Source organism: Heloderma suspectum, chromosome 2 (genome assembly GCF_057233095.1).
Source record: "Heloderma suspectum isolate Gila_16-S chromosome 2, 16-S_ref, whole genome shotgun sequence".
NCBI lineage: Eukaryota > Metazoa > Chordata > Lepidosauria > Squamata > Helodermatidae > Heloderma > Heloderma suspectum.
Genome location: NC_139459.1, coordinates 168,256,603 through 168,275,383, shown reverse-complemented (window position 1 = coordinate 168,275,383; position 18,781 = coordinate 168,256,603). Strand labels below are relative to the sequence as shown.

Sequence of the window (18,781 nt, the reverse complement as noted above, 5' to 3'; positions counted from 1 at the left end):
GGGGATCTGTGACATTTAGATTACTCATCAGATGCCACCAGCAGCGCAAAATCCCTGGGGTCCTTTCACCCTCTCCTTATCATAGCCCCCAATGGGTCAATGGTAATCTGAATTAAGCGGAGTTCTAGTTACTGCAACTTTATCATTGGGACTGAATCCATGCTCTTGAATTCTATAAATCAATAGTTCCACCATTGCTTACAGAAAGACAGAAAATTCTTAATACCTCTGAATTCTTAACTCCTATGAAAACTACTTCCTTCAGTTTAGAAATCCAAGTGCGTTACTGAATTAGATACTGGAAGCTGCCAATCTCCAACTGCCCGATGCTCCCTAAAGGACTATGGTACTTACTTAGAAACTTGGTCAAAAGGCATCAACACAGGGCAAGATAAGCCTATTAGAATGCTGCCCTCCTCAAATCAGCTCTGATGTTCATTCATCATTGGTACCTCACTCTCAAAACTTCAGCACATACACAAGACAACTTCACCACATCACTGGGGGAAGGGGTGCTAATTCATTTAGTTTATTTAAACTGTTTATAATACCATTTGATATCCTAAGATCTCTAAGCAGTTTACATAAAATATACAATAAAACAATATAAAAACAATATAAAATATTAAATACATTAACAACTTTACAACAAAAACAGTAAAACAGAGTAGTGTCATGGTCAGTTACAAGTCAGGGAAAGCCTGAATAATCAGATGCTCTTTCAACAGGCATTTAAAGCTTGCCGCAGTTTCTGCCTTTTGAACCATGTGTGGGAGAACATTCAAGAGGGTGGGTTCCACTACCGAGAAGGCCCACTTACATGCCATTACCTGGCGATACATGGAATGGTCATGGAATGATGTGTAAGGCCTCCTAGGAAGATCTCAGGGGTTGATTTGGTGTATATAGGGGAAGGTGGTCAGCCAGGTATCCTGGTCCTGACTTGTTTAGGATTTAGGATCATTGAATTGTATGTGATGGAACTGTGAATTAATATCCAGATTTTGATACTAGATTTGTCCCTTTATTTTACTGGAGTCCAGATACGCAGCCAACATTGAACTCAGAATATCCATACTGGCTGGGCATTTCCCTGATGAGTTAAAGGGCTTACTTCATAGAAGTCTCATAGTATCACTCATCACAACTGCTTATATGGAAATTTCTGGGCAATGAAAAGCTGTGGGTCTGCTTATCTTGAATGCTTGGTATCAGCGTATCTGTGAAACTCTGCTAATTGAAAAAAAGTACTAAATGAGAGGCAGGCTTCCCCAACCAGGGGCTCTCCAGATGTTTTAAATTTCAACTTCCATCAGCCCTGGTCAGCATGGCCAATGGTCAGGAATACTGGGAATTGTAGGGCCTTAGGTTGGAGAAGCCTGTCTAGGTCATGGTTAAACCAGATATTTTATATAAAATGGTACTTGTTTATTTCTGTTATGAGTGGATAACTTTGTTATATGACTTTTTTGGAATGTTTTTTTTTTTTAAAGCACATAATCACTATATAGACGAGGGGTAGGCAATCTTTTTGGGCCCATGGGCACATTTGGCGATTTGAGAAACTGTCCTGGGCACCACCACAAAAAGGCTGCTATGGGAGGCATGGCCAATCACAAAGGACAAGTAACCTGCCAAAAAGCCTAAGCACAAGTCAGAGGTGGGATCTGAACCCCAACACACTAAACAAATTCTTTGAAGCCAACATTTTCAATGCCAACAGAAACTTATTTCACAGTAGGCACACTCTTTTAATTTACCCCACCCCATCCTAACAAATAGACTCTCTCGCTCAAGCCACCTCACCACCCACAGATGTGCGCTCTCTCTCGCTCTCTCATGTACACCACCCTCCATCCATTCTCTGTCACACATAAACACCCTATGTATTCACCACACATGCATGTCCCTCCCTTCTCCTCATTGTTGCAAGCACAATGAAAAACCACACCTTTTCTCAGGATCCCTCTGAAATCCCACACAAACCCCTTCCCTCCCCATCTCTCACACGCATGCAGATGTACAAGTAGACAACCCTCCCCAACCCCCAAGGTTACTCCCAGCTGACTACTCCAGGCCCTGCTGGCTTCCTGCTCCTCTCCCTAACATGCCCCCTGGCTTACTGCTGCTCTTTTTAGCCCCCGCCCCTTCTCTCTCTAGCCCCCTGGTGCTCTCTTTAGCCCATGCTCAGCTTATCATACAGGTGACCCCATCTACAAGTACCCATTTCAGTTGCCAACAAATTTTCTGCAGTGAAGTTGTAACCTGAAAAGTGTAGGAACTGAAGATGGAATACATATGGAGAGCCATATCCTTACCTCATCCGAAAATGCAGGGTCAACTTGATGTCATTATCGACTTCAAACACATGATTGGGAGGGAACCATAGTTTGGCCTGTGGATCATAGAGTGCAAATAAGCTGTAGCAGATTGGTGTGATCCCTGTGGAAAACAAGAAGATTATGGGAAATGTAGAAACATATTATTTTCCCCTTATCCATTTAAATATTGGGCACAGCTCTTGGAAAGTCACAACTTACTTAATAAGTAGCCATTTCCTAAGAACATAAGAAGAGCCCTGCTGGATCAGATCAAAGGCCTATCTAGTCCAGGATCTGTTTTTCACAGGGGTCAACGAGATACCAATGGTAAGCCCTGAAGTATGACATGAGAGCACTAGCCCCCTCCCACTGTTTTTTTTCCCCAGCAGCTGATATTTAGAGGCATGCTACCTCTGATCTTGGAGGCAGCATCTAGCCTTCATGACTAGTAGCCATTGATATCCTCCATGAATTGTTGTAATCCGTTTTTAAAGCCATCTACATTGCTGGCCATCACCACATCCTATGGAAGTGAATACCATAGTTTAACAAGCACCATGTGAACTATTTTTTCCTTTTGCCAGTCCTGAGTCTCCCACCTTTCAGCTTCATTGAATGACATCAGTTATGACCGGAGAAAAACCATCTCCCTTTTCACTTTGTCCATGCCATGCAAAATTGTATACACCTTCATCATAGCTCCCACCACCACCACCACCACCACCACACTTGCCTTTTTCCTGAACTAAAAAGCACCAAAAGTTGTAACCTTTCCTCATAGAGGAGTTGCTCCAGTCCCCTGATCATTTTGGTTGGCCTTTTGTTGCATGTATTCCATCTCTACAATATCCTTTTTGGGATGTGGCAAGCAGAATTGTACGCAGTATTCAAAGTATGGTTGTACCATATTTGTATAAAGGCATTATGATATTGGCAGTTTTATTTTCAGTTTGTTTTCCAATAAGCCCTAACACAGAATTCACTTTTTTCACAGTTGCCACACACTAGGAATATATGGATTTTGTTAAATCTGTTCTGTCTGCGTTGCACAGATTGTCAGGTGTCTTTCACTGTTGTCTGCTCATTGATGGAATTGGGGTTTTTTTTACCAGAATTTTGTTCTACTTGCATTAATTCACATTCTCCTTCAACAGTCCAACTGCCTCCCTGCCTAGTTTCCAACTTCTGATATATTTAAATAGCTTTTTAAGTGTTAGTCTTAACATTCGTAGCAATATGCTTCTCAAAGTCTTAATTTTGCATCCCTTGTCGTCTACTTGCATTTCTTTAGCCAAGTTTTGTGTTTCTTTTTTGTTTAGGCAACACTTCCAATTAGTGAAGGAGGCCTTATTTTCTCTAATAGAGTCCTTGACATTGTTCAATAATCATCTTCTTGGACTTCATGGTACCTTTCGTGACCTGCAGTATACATTCTACCTGAGTTTCTGTTACTGTGGTTTTGAATAACTCCCAAGCATTCCAGAGAGATTTGGTCTTCTTGACTTCCCCTTTCAATTTCCTTTTTGAGAAGTTCAGTGACTGCCCAGTTTTCTGGAACAGGATTTTTTAAAATCATTTGAACCCAGGGATGGGCCAGCAATCAGTACAAATGGGTTTAGATATTCCATGAAACCAATAAAGCACCTTTGTAATTGATAACATATTCCCTTTATTGCACCCTGATACCATCTAATGGTATAGGCAGGTATGAGGGCTCCTTGCCCAAACCCCAACTCTCTCTCCAAAGATTAAGGAATATTACACACACAAATATCCTTCCCGCCCCCTGCCCCACATACACTTTTTTGTTTTTAGGAGTAAACACCTCCTGCTCTAAACCTCTAATTGAAGAGGTTCCAGACACACACACCCCTCCTTCCTCAGTCAAATTACATAGAGCTGCAAGAACTACCGTGCTGGCTAGAGTTAAAGCCAGCTGTATAGAAAAGCACAGGGATTAGAGGCAAAAATTTATAAGGCAAAGAACATGGTTTTCAGGCAGATTTGAATCACAGTGCCTCATTTCAGAAATTACACTCCTGGGATCCCAGGACAGCAACTGCCACAACCAAATATAATCAGGATTCCAAGGATAGCAGGTGTCACAACTCTAGTACTGCGGTATTAACTGAAGAGATTAAAGAAACGGGAGACAGAGGAGACATTCCTCAAAGAATATGAAAGGAAAGATCTAGCTGCAAAACACCACGAAAGTTCCAGACATTGCTATTTTTATATTACTTAACATTTATAAAGCAACCAATATTCTCTCAACACAGATATTAAAAGACAATCCCTGCCTGCAGGCCGACAAAAGACACAATACAATACAAAAGAGAAAAAAGAATGGAAAGGGAAGAGGAAAGTAAACATTGGTCCAATGAAATACCAGGCTTTTCCCATTGCTTCACAAAAGACACACAAACAGCCATCAAGTTTCCTGTCCATGGGACTTACATCCATAGTCACACCTGTTTTTGGCTAGTAGTGTGGAACTTCAGAGGGATTAGTGGAAACAGCAAAGTAGGAATTCCAGCAGTTAAAATAATAGTTGGGGCCCAGGAAAGTTGGACTCCGTTCCTCCTTTTGTGAGCACAGACAATCTCTTGAAACCTGTTTCCCTAGATTGGAGGTGGGAAATCTCCTTCAATCCAAGGGCCAAATTCAATTTCAGAGAAGCTCTCGGGGGCCATATTCCAGTTGTGGGCATTGCTAAAAATACCCGCCAAAACCCAAAATACCAGGATACTTAGCTTAAATCCCTTACTGCCAGTAACTAAGCTTTAGGGGAAGCGTTTCAACCTTTTGGAATAAGGAAAAAACTGTACAAAAGCCAGGGAGCCACCAAATGGATTGGTGGCTGGGACAAAGGGAGTGTGGTCATCTTGGAAACCCCACAGAGCTGGACTGGGACTCCAGTAGGACTGGATTTGGCCCCTGAACCTGAGGTCCCCCATCCCTGTCCTAGATGATAAACAGGAATATTTGGATTTTGCATGGTGCGTTTTTTTTTTTTTTTTTTAGAACAGCAAGGGCTACATGTTTCTACAGATATCTAAACAACCCTGGATCATTTAGGCTGCTTACCAATCTTCTGTGCAATATCAATGCAGATCTCTTCAGCACAAAGAGTCCCCTGCATGTAACTCTGGTACTGTTCCTCCTCCTCACCCTTCCAGTGGAGATATACCCTCAGCCCTCCAGCAGGTGAAGAACGGCACCCCTCCATGTCCGATTCACTGTGTTTCACTGCACAATGGCACAGCGGCATTGTGCCAATGTTTCCAAGTCCCTAGCTGGAGGGAAACAGAGGAACAACGATCTCATTAAAAAAAACCCTAAAACATTTTCAGGAGTACAATATGATCTTCAGCAACACCTTAAACATGTACATCTAACACACACACACACACAAAAATCACACAAAGAGGGTCAGGATTTACAGTTTAGTTAGTAGAAAAGAGGGAGCTCAAGGCCAGAGTTCCATACATTTTGATTACGCTTGCTAGTCAGCCACTGCCTCTAGTAGCTGGCAAATCTCTCTCACTTCCTCTTCCACAGAGGCAAAGCAAGTGTGTCCCTTTTGTACTCAATACCTGGTGAGGGGGATTTACAGCAGAGGAACAATGGGTGGAATAGGTTTAGAAACCCTTCTCCTCTGTAACACTAATGCTATTCCCCAGCATAAGATACAGCTTGGCACAATTTTAAAAAGCTGGTAGAGAGCCTTCCAGAAACAGGTGCATTTACAGAGAATAATTAGAATCCAAGAACTAGTGTGAACATCAAGCACCATCTGGTCCAACCCACCACAATGCTTTAAGCCTCTCTTCCCCATCCTGGTGCGCTCCATATGTGTTGGTTCACAGCTCCCATCTTCCCGAGCCATTCCTGAGAGAAGCCATTCCTTTCCCCCCCATTTTTTTATTTTTTTATAAACTGAAAACATTACAAAACCTAAAAAAAGAAGAACAAAATAAAAATAAAAATACAACATGTTCAAAAATCCTCAGTTTCTAACATTACAATATTGGAGAAAAAAAGAAGGGGGGAAGGGTTACACATAAACTTCAGTAAAAGCAGACAAAATATCCACATATAAGTCCATTTGCAAGTTACGCCCATATACCACTCTTTCAAATATTGCTAGTGTTGTCAAGCCTGAAAGAGGAACAGCTACTTTTCTGTTAAACAACAACAACAACAACAACAACCAGTTCCAAAGAAAGATGTTCCTATACAAAGTTTGAGTAACTGTCAAAACTGGAAAATATTTTCTTAACAATACCTCTATAGCTACAAGATCTAGCCTTTCTTAAGTTCCACTGAGGTTTTGATAGTGAACAGAAACAGAGGGACCCTAGATCCCAATTAACTAGTCATATGAAACCGAACATTTAAGGCACACTTTCTTTCTCCAGATACTAAGGTGTTTCTTCATACCAAAGCCAATAGAAATCATAGCTAAGCAGCAAACATTAGCTCAAACATGCAGTAAAGAAAGCAATCACATTTCTTTCAATAAACAGAGACCAATGGATCATGATAGGAACCAGATATTCCAGGCAGTTATACAAGCCAGCAGTAAAGCCCACTCTGGGAAGGAAGCTTCTTGCTAATCCTTTGTTTATGCATAACAAGTAGGAAGAGCTGACTTTTGTCCATCCACCCAGCTCCTGGCAAAAAGATCTCAGTTGTGTTGCTTCTGCAAATAGGATGTTGATATAAAGCTTTCGCAATCATTTGGAAAGCTCCTCCCCACCACTGAAAGTTACAGGGAAGGTGTAAGGGCTGGATGTGCCTGATCTTGGAAGCTAAGCAGGGTCAGCCCCGGTTTGTACTTCAATGGGGACCTGCCTGGGAATCAGGCTTCCTGCATTGAGCAGGGGGTTGGACTTGATGGTGTTGTAGGCCCCTTCCAACCCTATGGTTCTATGATCTATGATCATCTCCAATTCATGCAGGACACACTACTTGACCAAAGGCTGGGACTTGTTGGCTTTTGGTCTCCTCGAGCATTCCTACTATTGCCATGAAACAGCACTAACTAGGGAAAAAATGAATTAATCTACACACATAATACTCATTCTAAAATCTACGTTTATTTCCCTGAATTTGCAAAGTTTTATTTCAACATTTTTTTCCACAAAAAAGTGACTGGGGATGAGGACTCCAGCTCATAGTAAATTTGAAAAGTATGCATGTGAACAGACTTCCAGAGGCAAACGGGCAGGCACAGAAGCCAGCAGAAGGGTAGAACAACCCTGGCTTAAAACACCTTCCATCTCTGGGAGCTCCATCTTTCAAATATAAGGGTTTCTCCTTAACAGAAACTACAGGAAGGGTTGCAGGGGAACACATACACAAACATTCCATAAATGCAAACACAAATCTGCTTTAAAAGATAGCAGATTATAAGAATTCCACAGGAAACACTAACTTTATTTCCATGCAGCTTCCTGTGCCCCTTACCCATACCAGGTTTTCTGCATAGCAAGTGTCAACATTATCTAGTAGATATTTGCCCACCTTCAATGTGAGTCCCAACTCTCACTTACAATTTGTGAATGAAGCATGAAGAGAGGTGCCACATCTACCATAATAATTATACATGTCAGTTCTTGGCTTGTGGTCCCTACCTTAAAGGGACCACAAGCCAAGAACTGACATGTATAATTATTTCTATAGAACTTCTTATCCTGAGTACAAAGCACACATAGATAAGAAAAATTACTCTTATCTATCCATGCAAGTGTGGTGTAGTAGTTATAGTAGGCCAGGAATGAGGAGATCTGGATTAAAAACCCTGGTCAGCCATGAAGCTCACTGGGTGACCTTGGGTAGGTCAGTCTCTCCACCTAACTTACCTCACAGGGTTATTAGTATAACATGGGGGGAGAAGCAAGATACACCACCTTGAACTGCTTGGAAAAGGTAGGATATAAAAGTAATAATAATAAATGTAGATTAGGCTGAATGCAATTTGCCCAGTGCAATAACAGAGAGCTTCTTGTAGTCAAACCTCTGATATTAAAGCCATCATACTCTTCCAGTGCAGCACATCAGCCCCAAGAAATACATCATATGCTAATTGCTCATCTGAGAGAAACAGATGTATGTTCCATAAAAGAGAGAATCACAAGCGTGTCTGTAACCATTATCCATGCCTAACCTTACATGTTATGAAGCACGGTCTGAATTACTTCAACATTGCTACAAGGATAGACAAGACTTCACTACAAAGCACTAAAGTAACAGATCACAATCAACATCTCCCCATCTGCTGTACTACACAACATGTGGCTAATCACTTGGGATAATATTTAAACAAAAAGGAGATTTAGAGCCAGACTGTCCTTATTGACTCAGATAAATAGCTGGTCTGTAGCTCGTGGGCAAATCAAGCTCTATTTACTCTTTGGGGAGGGGAAGAAGTGTAAAACAACAAGTTCTTTCAGTCTGAACAAGCATGGGCAGAACAAACAGGAATCCATCCTATGGCTTACTGCTAAGAAAAACAAGCACAACAAAATGTGCAACAGCGTTTTCTCCACCATCTTGTTTCTGGCACAATGTTTAGAAACTGAACTTCAGCAAATCCCTAATTCTGTAACTGACCTTGAGGTGCTTGAAAACTGGGGGCGGGGGGGAGAGACAGCTGCTCTTTTTCTCTTGCTTTTTTTCCAGCCAAATGCAGAATAACTTGCTTGCTCTTTATAATAGCTTTCAACCTACCTATATTAGTAATTGGCAACTGGCAGCCTGCAGGCTGAGTCTGGAAACACGGCTGCTAACCTGTTCTTTCTATTCTTCCTACAAGCTGTTCTTAGGATAGAAAGAGCCCAGAGAGCACATGAGAGGAACTCTTCTCCTTATGCTTAGGAAGGAAGACCATGGCTAGGGCATATCAGGAATGGGAAGGGCCTAATGCTTGCTTGTATACCCCTGTCTCTCTTTGGGGAAGGAAAAATCAGAGTAAGTCTGAAAACAGAGCTTCTCTCTCTGAGGTGTGAGCTTCATGCAGCCCTCCAGATGCTGTTGGACTCCAGCTCCCATCATCCCTGACCACTGGCCACGCTGGCTGGGGTTGAGGGAATTTGCAGTCCAACAACATCTGGAGGGCTGCAGGTTGCCCATCCCTGCTCTTTTAGCCTCTATTCCCACCCATCACCCATGAAGGAAAGATAGGAGGAAAGCTAGAGGCCAGGAAGAAGAGGGGGGGGGTGTAGATCTGCTGCCTGTTGACAGGTCACTTGGTGGGGTGGGGAAGCAGGAATACCTTAGCCCTCCAGTTGCCAACTACAAGGTTGAAGTTGGTTCCTAGTTCTTAATTCAGGTTCAGGTTAAATCCCCCCAAAGGAATGAAGAAGAAAATGTTTTTGATTGCCCAAATGCAGAAGGGGAGGAAATAGGCCAGGAGTACATGGTTGAACAAAATAGCCAATCAAAGGGGCCAACGTCCCATAGTAAAAGATGCACACACCAGAGGCATCTGGGGAAGGATACCTCGTATAGGTGTTTCTGTGCAAATGCTAGAAGCCTCCAAGCCAAAATGGGAGAGTTGGAGTGCTTGGTTTTAAAGGAAAACCTGGATATAGTGGGCATTACAGAAACCTGGTGGAGCGGAGAGAACCAGTGGGATATGATCATCTCTGGATATAAACTCTATAGGAAGGACAGGGAAGGGCATACTGGGGGGAAGTGTTGCCCTGAACATCAAAGAGGGCATAGTGTCAAGCAGACTAGAACACCTAAAAGGGATAGGCTCTTCCACAGAAGCACTGTGGGTGACAATACCAGGCTCCAAAACTAATTTTAGCTTTGGTGTTTTAAATCTGTATTTTAAATCTCTGCATTACTGCTAGGTTTTATTCTTGTTGTATTGTTATATTGTGGTTTTAATGCTTTTATATTTTATATTGTTTTATCTTGTGCTTTTTGGTTTTAATTTTTGTGAACTGCCCAGAGAGCTTCGGCTATTGGGCAGTAAAAAATGAAATAAATAAATAAATAAATAATTCATTATTTGGAACAGAGCTGCATGAGCAGCCTGCATAAAGAACAGACGTTTATATGCCCCTGCACCCCAAAACAAGCTTTGGACCACCCCAACTCATATACCCACACTGCCAGAAGACTGTCCTCTACGAGATGCCCTAGCATCACATACAGCCCAATGCTTCATTTCACACAAAATGTTGTCAAGCATGCTTCCCCATAACAGCAGATGCTACGAGATGCAATGCTACAGTGTCCCATTGCACATCCCAGTTCCTTATTCATTTCCACATATATTGGCAATTAGCCTGCGCCCAGCACACTTCACAGTGTCTTGCCCCCGGTGATGTGGGGTTTCCAATGCAAATTGGGCTGATTTGCATAAGATCATTTGCATCAGAAAACTTTCAGTTCACTGGAGAGTGATCTAATTTAGCATATTTTCTAAATACAAGTAAAATAAACAATAAGGCTAAAAAAGGACCCCACATTATTTATTTATTTTTTGTCTCAATACACCACAAGTATGTGACCTGAAGTGGTGGTGGTGGGGAATTAAAGCACACTTAATGTGATTTCAGTGTTATATTATGTAGACACTTTTACTGGAAAATGTGTAAAAATTTAAAAGAGAATAGCATCTACTTCCCTTATTGTTTAAATTTAAGAAAAAAACAAAGATACTGAAGACTGCTGACACGCTAATTCAGCCTTCCCCAACCTGGTGCCCTTAGATATGTGGGGTTATGACTCCCAGCATCCTTTCATTTTATTTCATTTCTATACCACCCAATAGCCAAAGCTCTCTGGGTGATTCACAAAAATTCAGTCACCCTTCAGTTAACATAGAGGGTACCAGGTTGGAGAAGGCTGCACTAATTAATTTTAGCAAAGAATTGTGCATTATATGCTGAGAACCACTCTTCTGTTTCAACAGAGTTCAACTCTTCCATTAAGGTCATTGGAGCAGTCACCGCCTATTAGTTCTATTTCATATGGCATATATGTATTTTCTCACATACTTGCTAAGGATAATCACCTGAAAAATGTTAATTACAACATTGAAGCTGCCAAGCTTGCCTAATGTTATATTTGCAATTAGCATCCATTCATTGTTACTAATGAACTTAGGAAACAGAAAATTTTCTGCAGAAAAATAAAGCACTGGAAATTTTCCAGCCCAAATCATGCCCCAAAACAAAACTTTGGGCCAGTTGCCATGCTAGGATGTCTCATAGTGGACACTCCTAGTAGTCGCAGCCTAAATTTTGTAACTGAAGCCTAGTTTCATCACGTGTTAAATCAGAAGTGACATTTTTTTCTTGGAGGGAAGGCTTGTGCATCTCAAAGTGAACGGTCTTCCTTTCATTAAGATATAGGATATGGGGTGGCCCAAACCTTATTTGGGGGCACAGGGGCATATAAAGTATAATCCCTTATTCAGGATGCTCATGTAGCTGCATTTTTATCAAGGAACTGGGAACAAATAACCAACTTCACCCTCATTTGCCAACTAGGAAAACAAGCCCAATATACTTGTAAGATCAGTCCCCTTATGAGAAGGCTGAGGACACCTGTAGCCCACCATATGTTGTTTGACTCCATCACCCCACCCAGCACGGCCAATGGTGAGGGATGTTGGGAGTTGCAGTCCAGCAACATATGATGCCCACAGCTACCCCAACCCTGCCTTAAGACATTCACATACAATAGATTTAACTATTTCAGGCTTCCTATTTTCCCCATTTATTTACTTTCACAGTGATTTAAGGCATTTCATTGTCTCTTCAGATAGTATGAAATATCTGGAAACATTTTTTTAAACAGATTGCCCTAATGGTCTGATCCCTGCTACCCAAATTATGCATGGCCTGTGACTCAAGATTCTTAAAATGACCAGGGCAGTGGCCTCTTCTGCATTTTCTGCAGAAAAATGTAAAAGACACAAACTTTAGGTAACTGAAACAAAGTATTTTAGCCATTTGCTGTATTTTCTGCCTTGTGATTCCAATTAAAATGATGGATTATATTTTCCCTTTTTAAAAAAATCATGTTATGTCTAAAGCGACTTTTATAGCTTCCCATCAGAGGAAGTGGCATTTATCAAAGTGTCACAAACCTGTAGACTGGGTTCGGATGACACGCTACAGCTCTTCATGGGTTTATATAATCTACAATGAGCCATGGCACCCACGGGCACCAAATTGCACATGCAACCCCCATTTGGGGCTTGTTGTATTATGCACACCCAGTGAGTGCGGGCTATGAGAAGGTTAAACAACCCTCGCATAACCCTAAAACAGACCATGGGTTATTCGAAGGTTGTTTAACCGACGCATAACCCACGCTTGTATCAGGTTCCGCCTGTCATGCCTGATCCAGGCCAGGATGACTCTTCAGGTGAATATTCTGAGACCATGGAGTCCAACAACCCAGTGCATTATCTGGACACTGCCACTCTTAACACCTCCAGGTATCCTACACCACATCATCCAGTACTAGTGGACACTGAGGAACCCCTGGACAAGGCCCTGAGGATCATACATCCCCCACAGAATATAAGGGGAGGCCAAGCATATGCCTAGCCCTAGAATGTACCAGCACCAGAGAGTAGAAGCACAGGCTGCCACCTGGAGGTGAAGCGCACACCTCAAGGACCGCAGGAACCAGACTCCTCATGAGGCGGGCCCGCCTCATGAGGACTTTTTACAAAAGCATGTGTTGAACTTCAGCTGGGGCCTGGTTAGGGCTCTGAAAGCTCTGGCTATATCACCTCTCACTTGGAACTTGAGAGCTGTTGGACACAGCACCCTACCTCAGCTTCCAATGCCTTGCACCACTGTTTCCTTGACTCGGCCTTGTGATTGAACCTCCGTGCTACTGACTTCTGGACTCCTGTTTCACTCTGCTTTTTGGACTATGTTTCTATCTGAGTGCTCTCTCATGTTTTGACCTTGGCTGTGCCTCAGAACTCTCTTCTGGAAACCACCTACTTATCTGGAAAAACTGTACCTTTGCCTCTTTATTGACCTGCCTTTGGATTTGCCCTTCAATTACCCTAATGCTGAATCTGACCCAGCCTAAGCAGGACAGCTTGCTGGGTTCACATGACACGACAACTCCCGACTGGAGTTTGCATATTCAAAATGGCAGCCACGCATGCCGGAGCCTCACCATATGTTAAATAACCCATGGAGAGCTATCATGTTGTACAAACAGTCTCCAAATTCAAAAACAGTCCTGTTTCAGTAAGAGCCAAACTATTAGTTCTTGTGTTCTTATATACTTGCTAGTGACTGGGGCACTGAACTGCAGCTTCAGAGATGATGGAAACCAGTATAGAGCTCTCACTGCTTTGAACGAGCTCTGAAATTTTAGCTTATATAATGAGATTTCAAGAATAGTAAATATCTAGCCTTCAAATGGCATAATACAAGCATTTTTGCAATTAAAAAGACACCATATAACCATAAGTGTTGGTCCCTGCTTAAGGACCAGAAAGCTACCAGAAAGACTCCCATAATTTCAGGTAAAAATGTAACTGAGCAGACAGCATTGAAAGAAAGATTAAAATATTTAAATACTGCCTACCAAAAAAGGTATTATTACAAGGCAATGCCATAATATATGCAGCAATATTGCTTTCTCTTTCTCATCCTCATTAGAGTTTCCTATATTTCAGACATACTAGAGTACAGTATGCTCTGAAAGCAATTTTTGTCTTTTGGCTCTGCATCTATGAGAGGCAGTTAGCTAATAAGCAAGGGACTTTACATCCTGGATCCCTTTTTCTAGCAGGCTGCATTAAACTATCAAATATGCAAGATATTAAGAAACAGCCTTACCTTCCTTATCTCCCCAGAACCACACACGTTCTATCTACATCATAAAATCTTTGTACACCCCAAAAGTCAAACAGCTAGAGAACACATCTGCCTGACATTTTTTAAGCCAAGCAGCTTTTTCACTCTAACAAAAATAGATCCAAAGAGATACTGTAATCCAATGAACCAAGTACTTGACAAGAGAGAAAGGCAAGAGGAAAACATCAACTTGCCATGAATACCAACAACTATAAACACCTCCACAACACACAGAGGAGACCATACTATTCTGGCCAAGCCCCTTCCTGAGCAAGTGAAATTACAACCTTAAAAAGTGTGAAACAGAGGGCAAATCTGTCTGGACAACCCACATCATCTCCTCCCTTCTGCCCAGACCTGTCCTGCAATATTCCTTTCATCACCACCTCTCATATTCACACATTTCTACCATGATCCACAAATACATTCCTCTAACCTGCATCCAACCTCTTCCAACCCTATCCTCCTGATATGACTGCCTACAGAAATGACCTATATCACCCCATCTACTGCACTTCTCATCAACCTGCACTATTTATTTATTTATTTATTGCATTTATACCCCGCCCTTTTTCCTCTTGCAAGGAACCCAAGGCAGCTTACATTATCCTCCTCCTCTCCATTTTATCCTCACAACAACAACAACCCTGTGAGGTGGGTTGGGCTGAGAGTGTGTGACTGGCCCAAAGTCACCCAGTGAGCTTCCATGGCCGAGTGGGGACTAGAACCCAGATCTCCCAGCTCATAGTCCAACACTCTTGCCACTACACCACACTAGTTGCAGTAATTGTTTATAAATCCTATGCTCTTCCCTAGACCTAGAATGCCTGCAGCTAACAATTCTCAGACCTCCAGTTTTCCATCCTCTGTCACAAAATTCCTCATCCTTCATAGCAAGCCAAGCCAACCTCAATAAGCCTGGAATGCCCCACTCCCTCCTTACCCAAATCTGTATCTAGCCCAATAATTCTTTCCTTCACATTTACATAGTGCTTTTATAATGTTCAAATCTTCAAATTGCATTCTCTTGTTGCAATCCTTGTAAGATAGGTCAGCACTATCATCTCCATATTGCAGAAGGGGGTTGGGGTGACTGAGGCTGCAAGAAAGAGAGAACAGCTTGCTAAAGACCACTAAGCAAGTTCAGGGTAGACGCAAGATTTGAATCAGGGGCTTCCTGATTCACAGTCAACTATAAGACTTCAGTGGCCTCATAACCATAAGCAAGCTTCTTCTGGTCAACTCTCCTCCTGAGCCAACCCAGCCTTCCTCAAAGGAGACACAGTCCTCTGGCTACTATTCTCATACAACACTCTGGACAAACCCAGATCTCATGATATCGCCCACTGCATACTGGAGCCAAAAAGCTCCTCAAACCCACCCTCTTTCAGAGGGTCTGTTTGCATGACACAACATCTTAACCCATGGCGAGGCCGCTGTTTTGAATATGCATTCCCCACTTGGGGTTATATGGTGAGCATGGGTTACCCATCATACACATGGTCTGTTTTAGGGTTATATGAGAGCTGTAAACCCTCGCATAACCCATGCTCACTGGGTTCACACAACACAACAACCCCCGGGTGGCAGTTGCATATGCAACCTGACATCTGCAGCATGTCATCTGACCTGGTTAGATAGTCCCACTGTTACCTTGCCTCTATTCTGCATTGTTCCCTAGCATCACCAGTTGGCCAAAGACATTTTGCTCCTCACAAGTGGCTGCACCACATGACAACCCAGAATCAGTTGCAATATGTGTGCACAGCTATTTGCATTGTTAGAGCTTTGCTCCAGCATCCTCTGTAACTTTGGAGGAATACAGGCATCTACCTACTAAGTGGCAACTTATTATAGGGTGCATGTAACCACTTGTTAGGCTAGCAGTACTGTATTGTACTGCCAACTGACAAGACGAATTTGCTGGGTTGCCTAATTTCTGATCAAGTGTGGATACGTTGCAAAGTTTTGTGTAGCACTTGATCCAGGTGACAGGCTTACCAAACAGTTGCATGCATGCCATAGTAAGTTAGTAAACACTGTCTGCTTTCGCTCAGGGCAAGGGATGCCACAACACATTTAAAGAAATATCACCACCCTATGATAGAATGATCTCAGTACGAATCCAAGGCAAACCATTCAACATCACAGTAATTCAAGTCTATGCCCCAACCACTGAGGCCGAAGAAGCTGAGGTTGATCGGTTCTATGAAGACCTACAACACCTTCTAGAACTAACACCAAAAAAAGACGTCCTCTTCATCATAGGGGATTGGAATGCTAAAGTAGGAAGTCAAGAAATCACCGGGATAACAGGCAGGCATGGCCTTGGTGTACAAAATGAAGCAGGACAAAAGCTAATAGAGTTTTGCCAAGAGAACATGCTGATCATAGCAAACACTCTTTTCCAACAGCACAAGAGGCGACTCTACACATGGACATCACCAGATGGTCAATATCGAAATCAGATTGATTATGTCCTTTGCAGCCAAAGATGGAGAAGCTCCATACAGTCAGTAAAAACAAGACCTGGAGCTGACTGTGGCTCAGATCATGAGCTGCTTCTTGCAAAATTTCGGCTTAAATTGAAGAACGTCGGGAAAACCACTAAACCGTTCAGGTATGACCTAAATCATATCCCTGATGAATATACAGTGGAGGTGAGGAATAGATTTCAGGGATTAGACCTGATAGACAGAGTGCCTGAGGAACTATGGACGGAGGTCCGTAACATTGTTCAGGAGGCAGCAACAAAATCCATCCCAAAGAAAAAGAAATGCAAGAAAGCAAAGTGGCTGTCTGATGAGGCTTTACAAGTAGCTCATGAAAGAAGGGAAGCGAAAAGCAAGGGAGAAAGGGGAAGATATACCCAACTGAATGCAGAGTTCCAGAGAATAGCAAGGAGAGACAAGAAGGCCTTCTTAAGTGAACAATGCAAAGAAATCGAGGAAAACAACAGAATGGGAAAGACTAGAGATCTCTTCAAGAAAATTGGAGATCTCAAGGGAACGTTTTGTGCAAAGATGGGCATGATAAAGGACAAAGAAGGCAGGGACCTCACAGAAGCAGATGAGATTAAGAAGAGGTGGCAAGAATACACAGAAGAACTATACAGGAAAGATCTGAATGTCCCTGATAGCCATGATAGTGCGGTCACTGAACTTGAGCTGGACATCCTAGAGAGTGGAGTCAAGTGGGCCTTAGGAAGCATTAGTAACAATAAAGCTAGCGGAGATGACAGTATTCCAGCCGAGCTATTTAAAATCCTAAAAGATGATGCTGTTAAAGTGCTGCATTCAATATGCCAACAAATCTGGAACACTCAACAGTGGCCACAAGACTGGAAAAGGTCAGTTTACATTCCAGTTCCAAAGAAGGGCAACGCCAAAGAGTGTTCAAACTACCGCACCATTGCGCTCATTTCACATGCCAGCAAGGTGATGCTCAAAATCCTACAAGCTAGGCTTCAGCAGTATGCGAACCGAGAACTACCGGAAGTACAAGCTGGGTTTCGAAGAGGCAGAGGAGCTAGAGATCAAATCGCCAACATTCGCTGCATCATGGAGAAAGCAAGAGAATTCCAGAAAAACGTCTATTTCTGCTTCATTGACTACGCTAAAGCCTTTGATTGTGTGGATCACAACAAACTCTGGCAAATTCTTAAAGTGATGGGAGTACCAGACCACCTTACCTGTCTCCTGAGAAACCTGTACGAGGGTCAAGAAGCAACAGTAAGAACCAGACATGGAACAACCGATTGGTTCAAAATTGGGAAAGGAGTACGACAAGGCTGCATATTGTCACCCTGCTTATTTAACTTATATGCAGAGTACATCATGAGAAATGCCGGGTTGGATGAATCAGAGGTCGGAATTAAGATTGCTGGGAGAATTATCAACAACCTCCGATATGCAGACGATACCACCCTAATGGCAGAAAGCGAAGAGGATCTCAAGAGCCTCTTGTTGAGGGTGAAAGAGGAGAGTGCAAAAGCTGGTTTGAAACTCAACATTAAAAAAACGAAGATCATGGCATCTGGCCCCATCACTTCCTGGCATATAGAAGGGGAAGAAATGGAAGCAGTGACAGATTTTACTTTCTTGGGCTCCAAGATCACTGCAGACGGTGACTGTAGCCATGAAATTAAAAGACGCTTGCTCCTTGGGAGGAAAGCTATGGCAAACCTAGACAGCATAGTAAGAAGCAGAGACATCACCTTGCCGACAAAGGTCCGTCTAATCAAAGCTATGGTTTTCCCAGTAGTAATGTATGGCTGTGAGAGCTGGACTATAAGGAAGGCTGAGCGCCGAAGAATTGATGCTTTCGAACTGTGGTGCTGGAGAAGACTCTTACGAGTCCCCTGGACTGCAAGGAGGTCAAATCAGTCCATCCTAAAGGAAATCAACCCTGAGTGCTCATTGGAAGGACAGATACTGAAACTGAAGCTCAAATATTTTGGCCACCTAATGCGAAGAGAAAACTCTCTGGAAGAGACCCTGATGCTTGGAAAGATTGAAGGCAAAAGGAGAAGGGGACGGCAGAGGATGAGATGGCTAGATAGCATCACCGATGCAACGAATATGAATTTGAGCACACTCC

The 18,781-nt window shown here is 42.6% G+C and overlaps 1 protein-coding gene across 6 annotated transcripts in view; it reads right to left on the bottom strand.

Moving 5' to 3' along the window:
* The window catches only part of TYK2 (tyrosine kinase 2), an 83,506-nt gene that overhangs the window by 44,806 nt on the left and 19,919 nt on the right, over positions 1 to 18,781 (bottom strand). For 5 of the 6 annotated variants that reach the window (XM_084835867.1, XM_084835866.1, XM_084835864.1 and 2 more), the window contains exons 2-3: positions 5,409 to 5,617; positions 2,319 to 2,442 (exon numbers count right to left, since the gene is read on the bottom strand). In XM_084835867.1, the coding sequence (XP_084691993.1) occupies positions 2,319 to 2,442; positions 5,409 to 5,592 (308 nt within the window). In that variant the 5' untranslated portion in view covers positions 5,593 to 5,617. Of the gene's footprint in view, positions 1 to 2,318; positions 2,443 to 5,408; positions 5,618 to 6,131; positions 6,842 to 18,781 lie in introns of those variants that run through there. The other variant, XM_084835865.1, reaches the window with a different exon arrangement.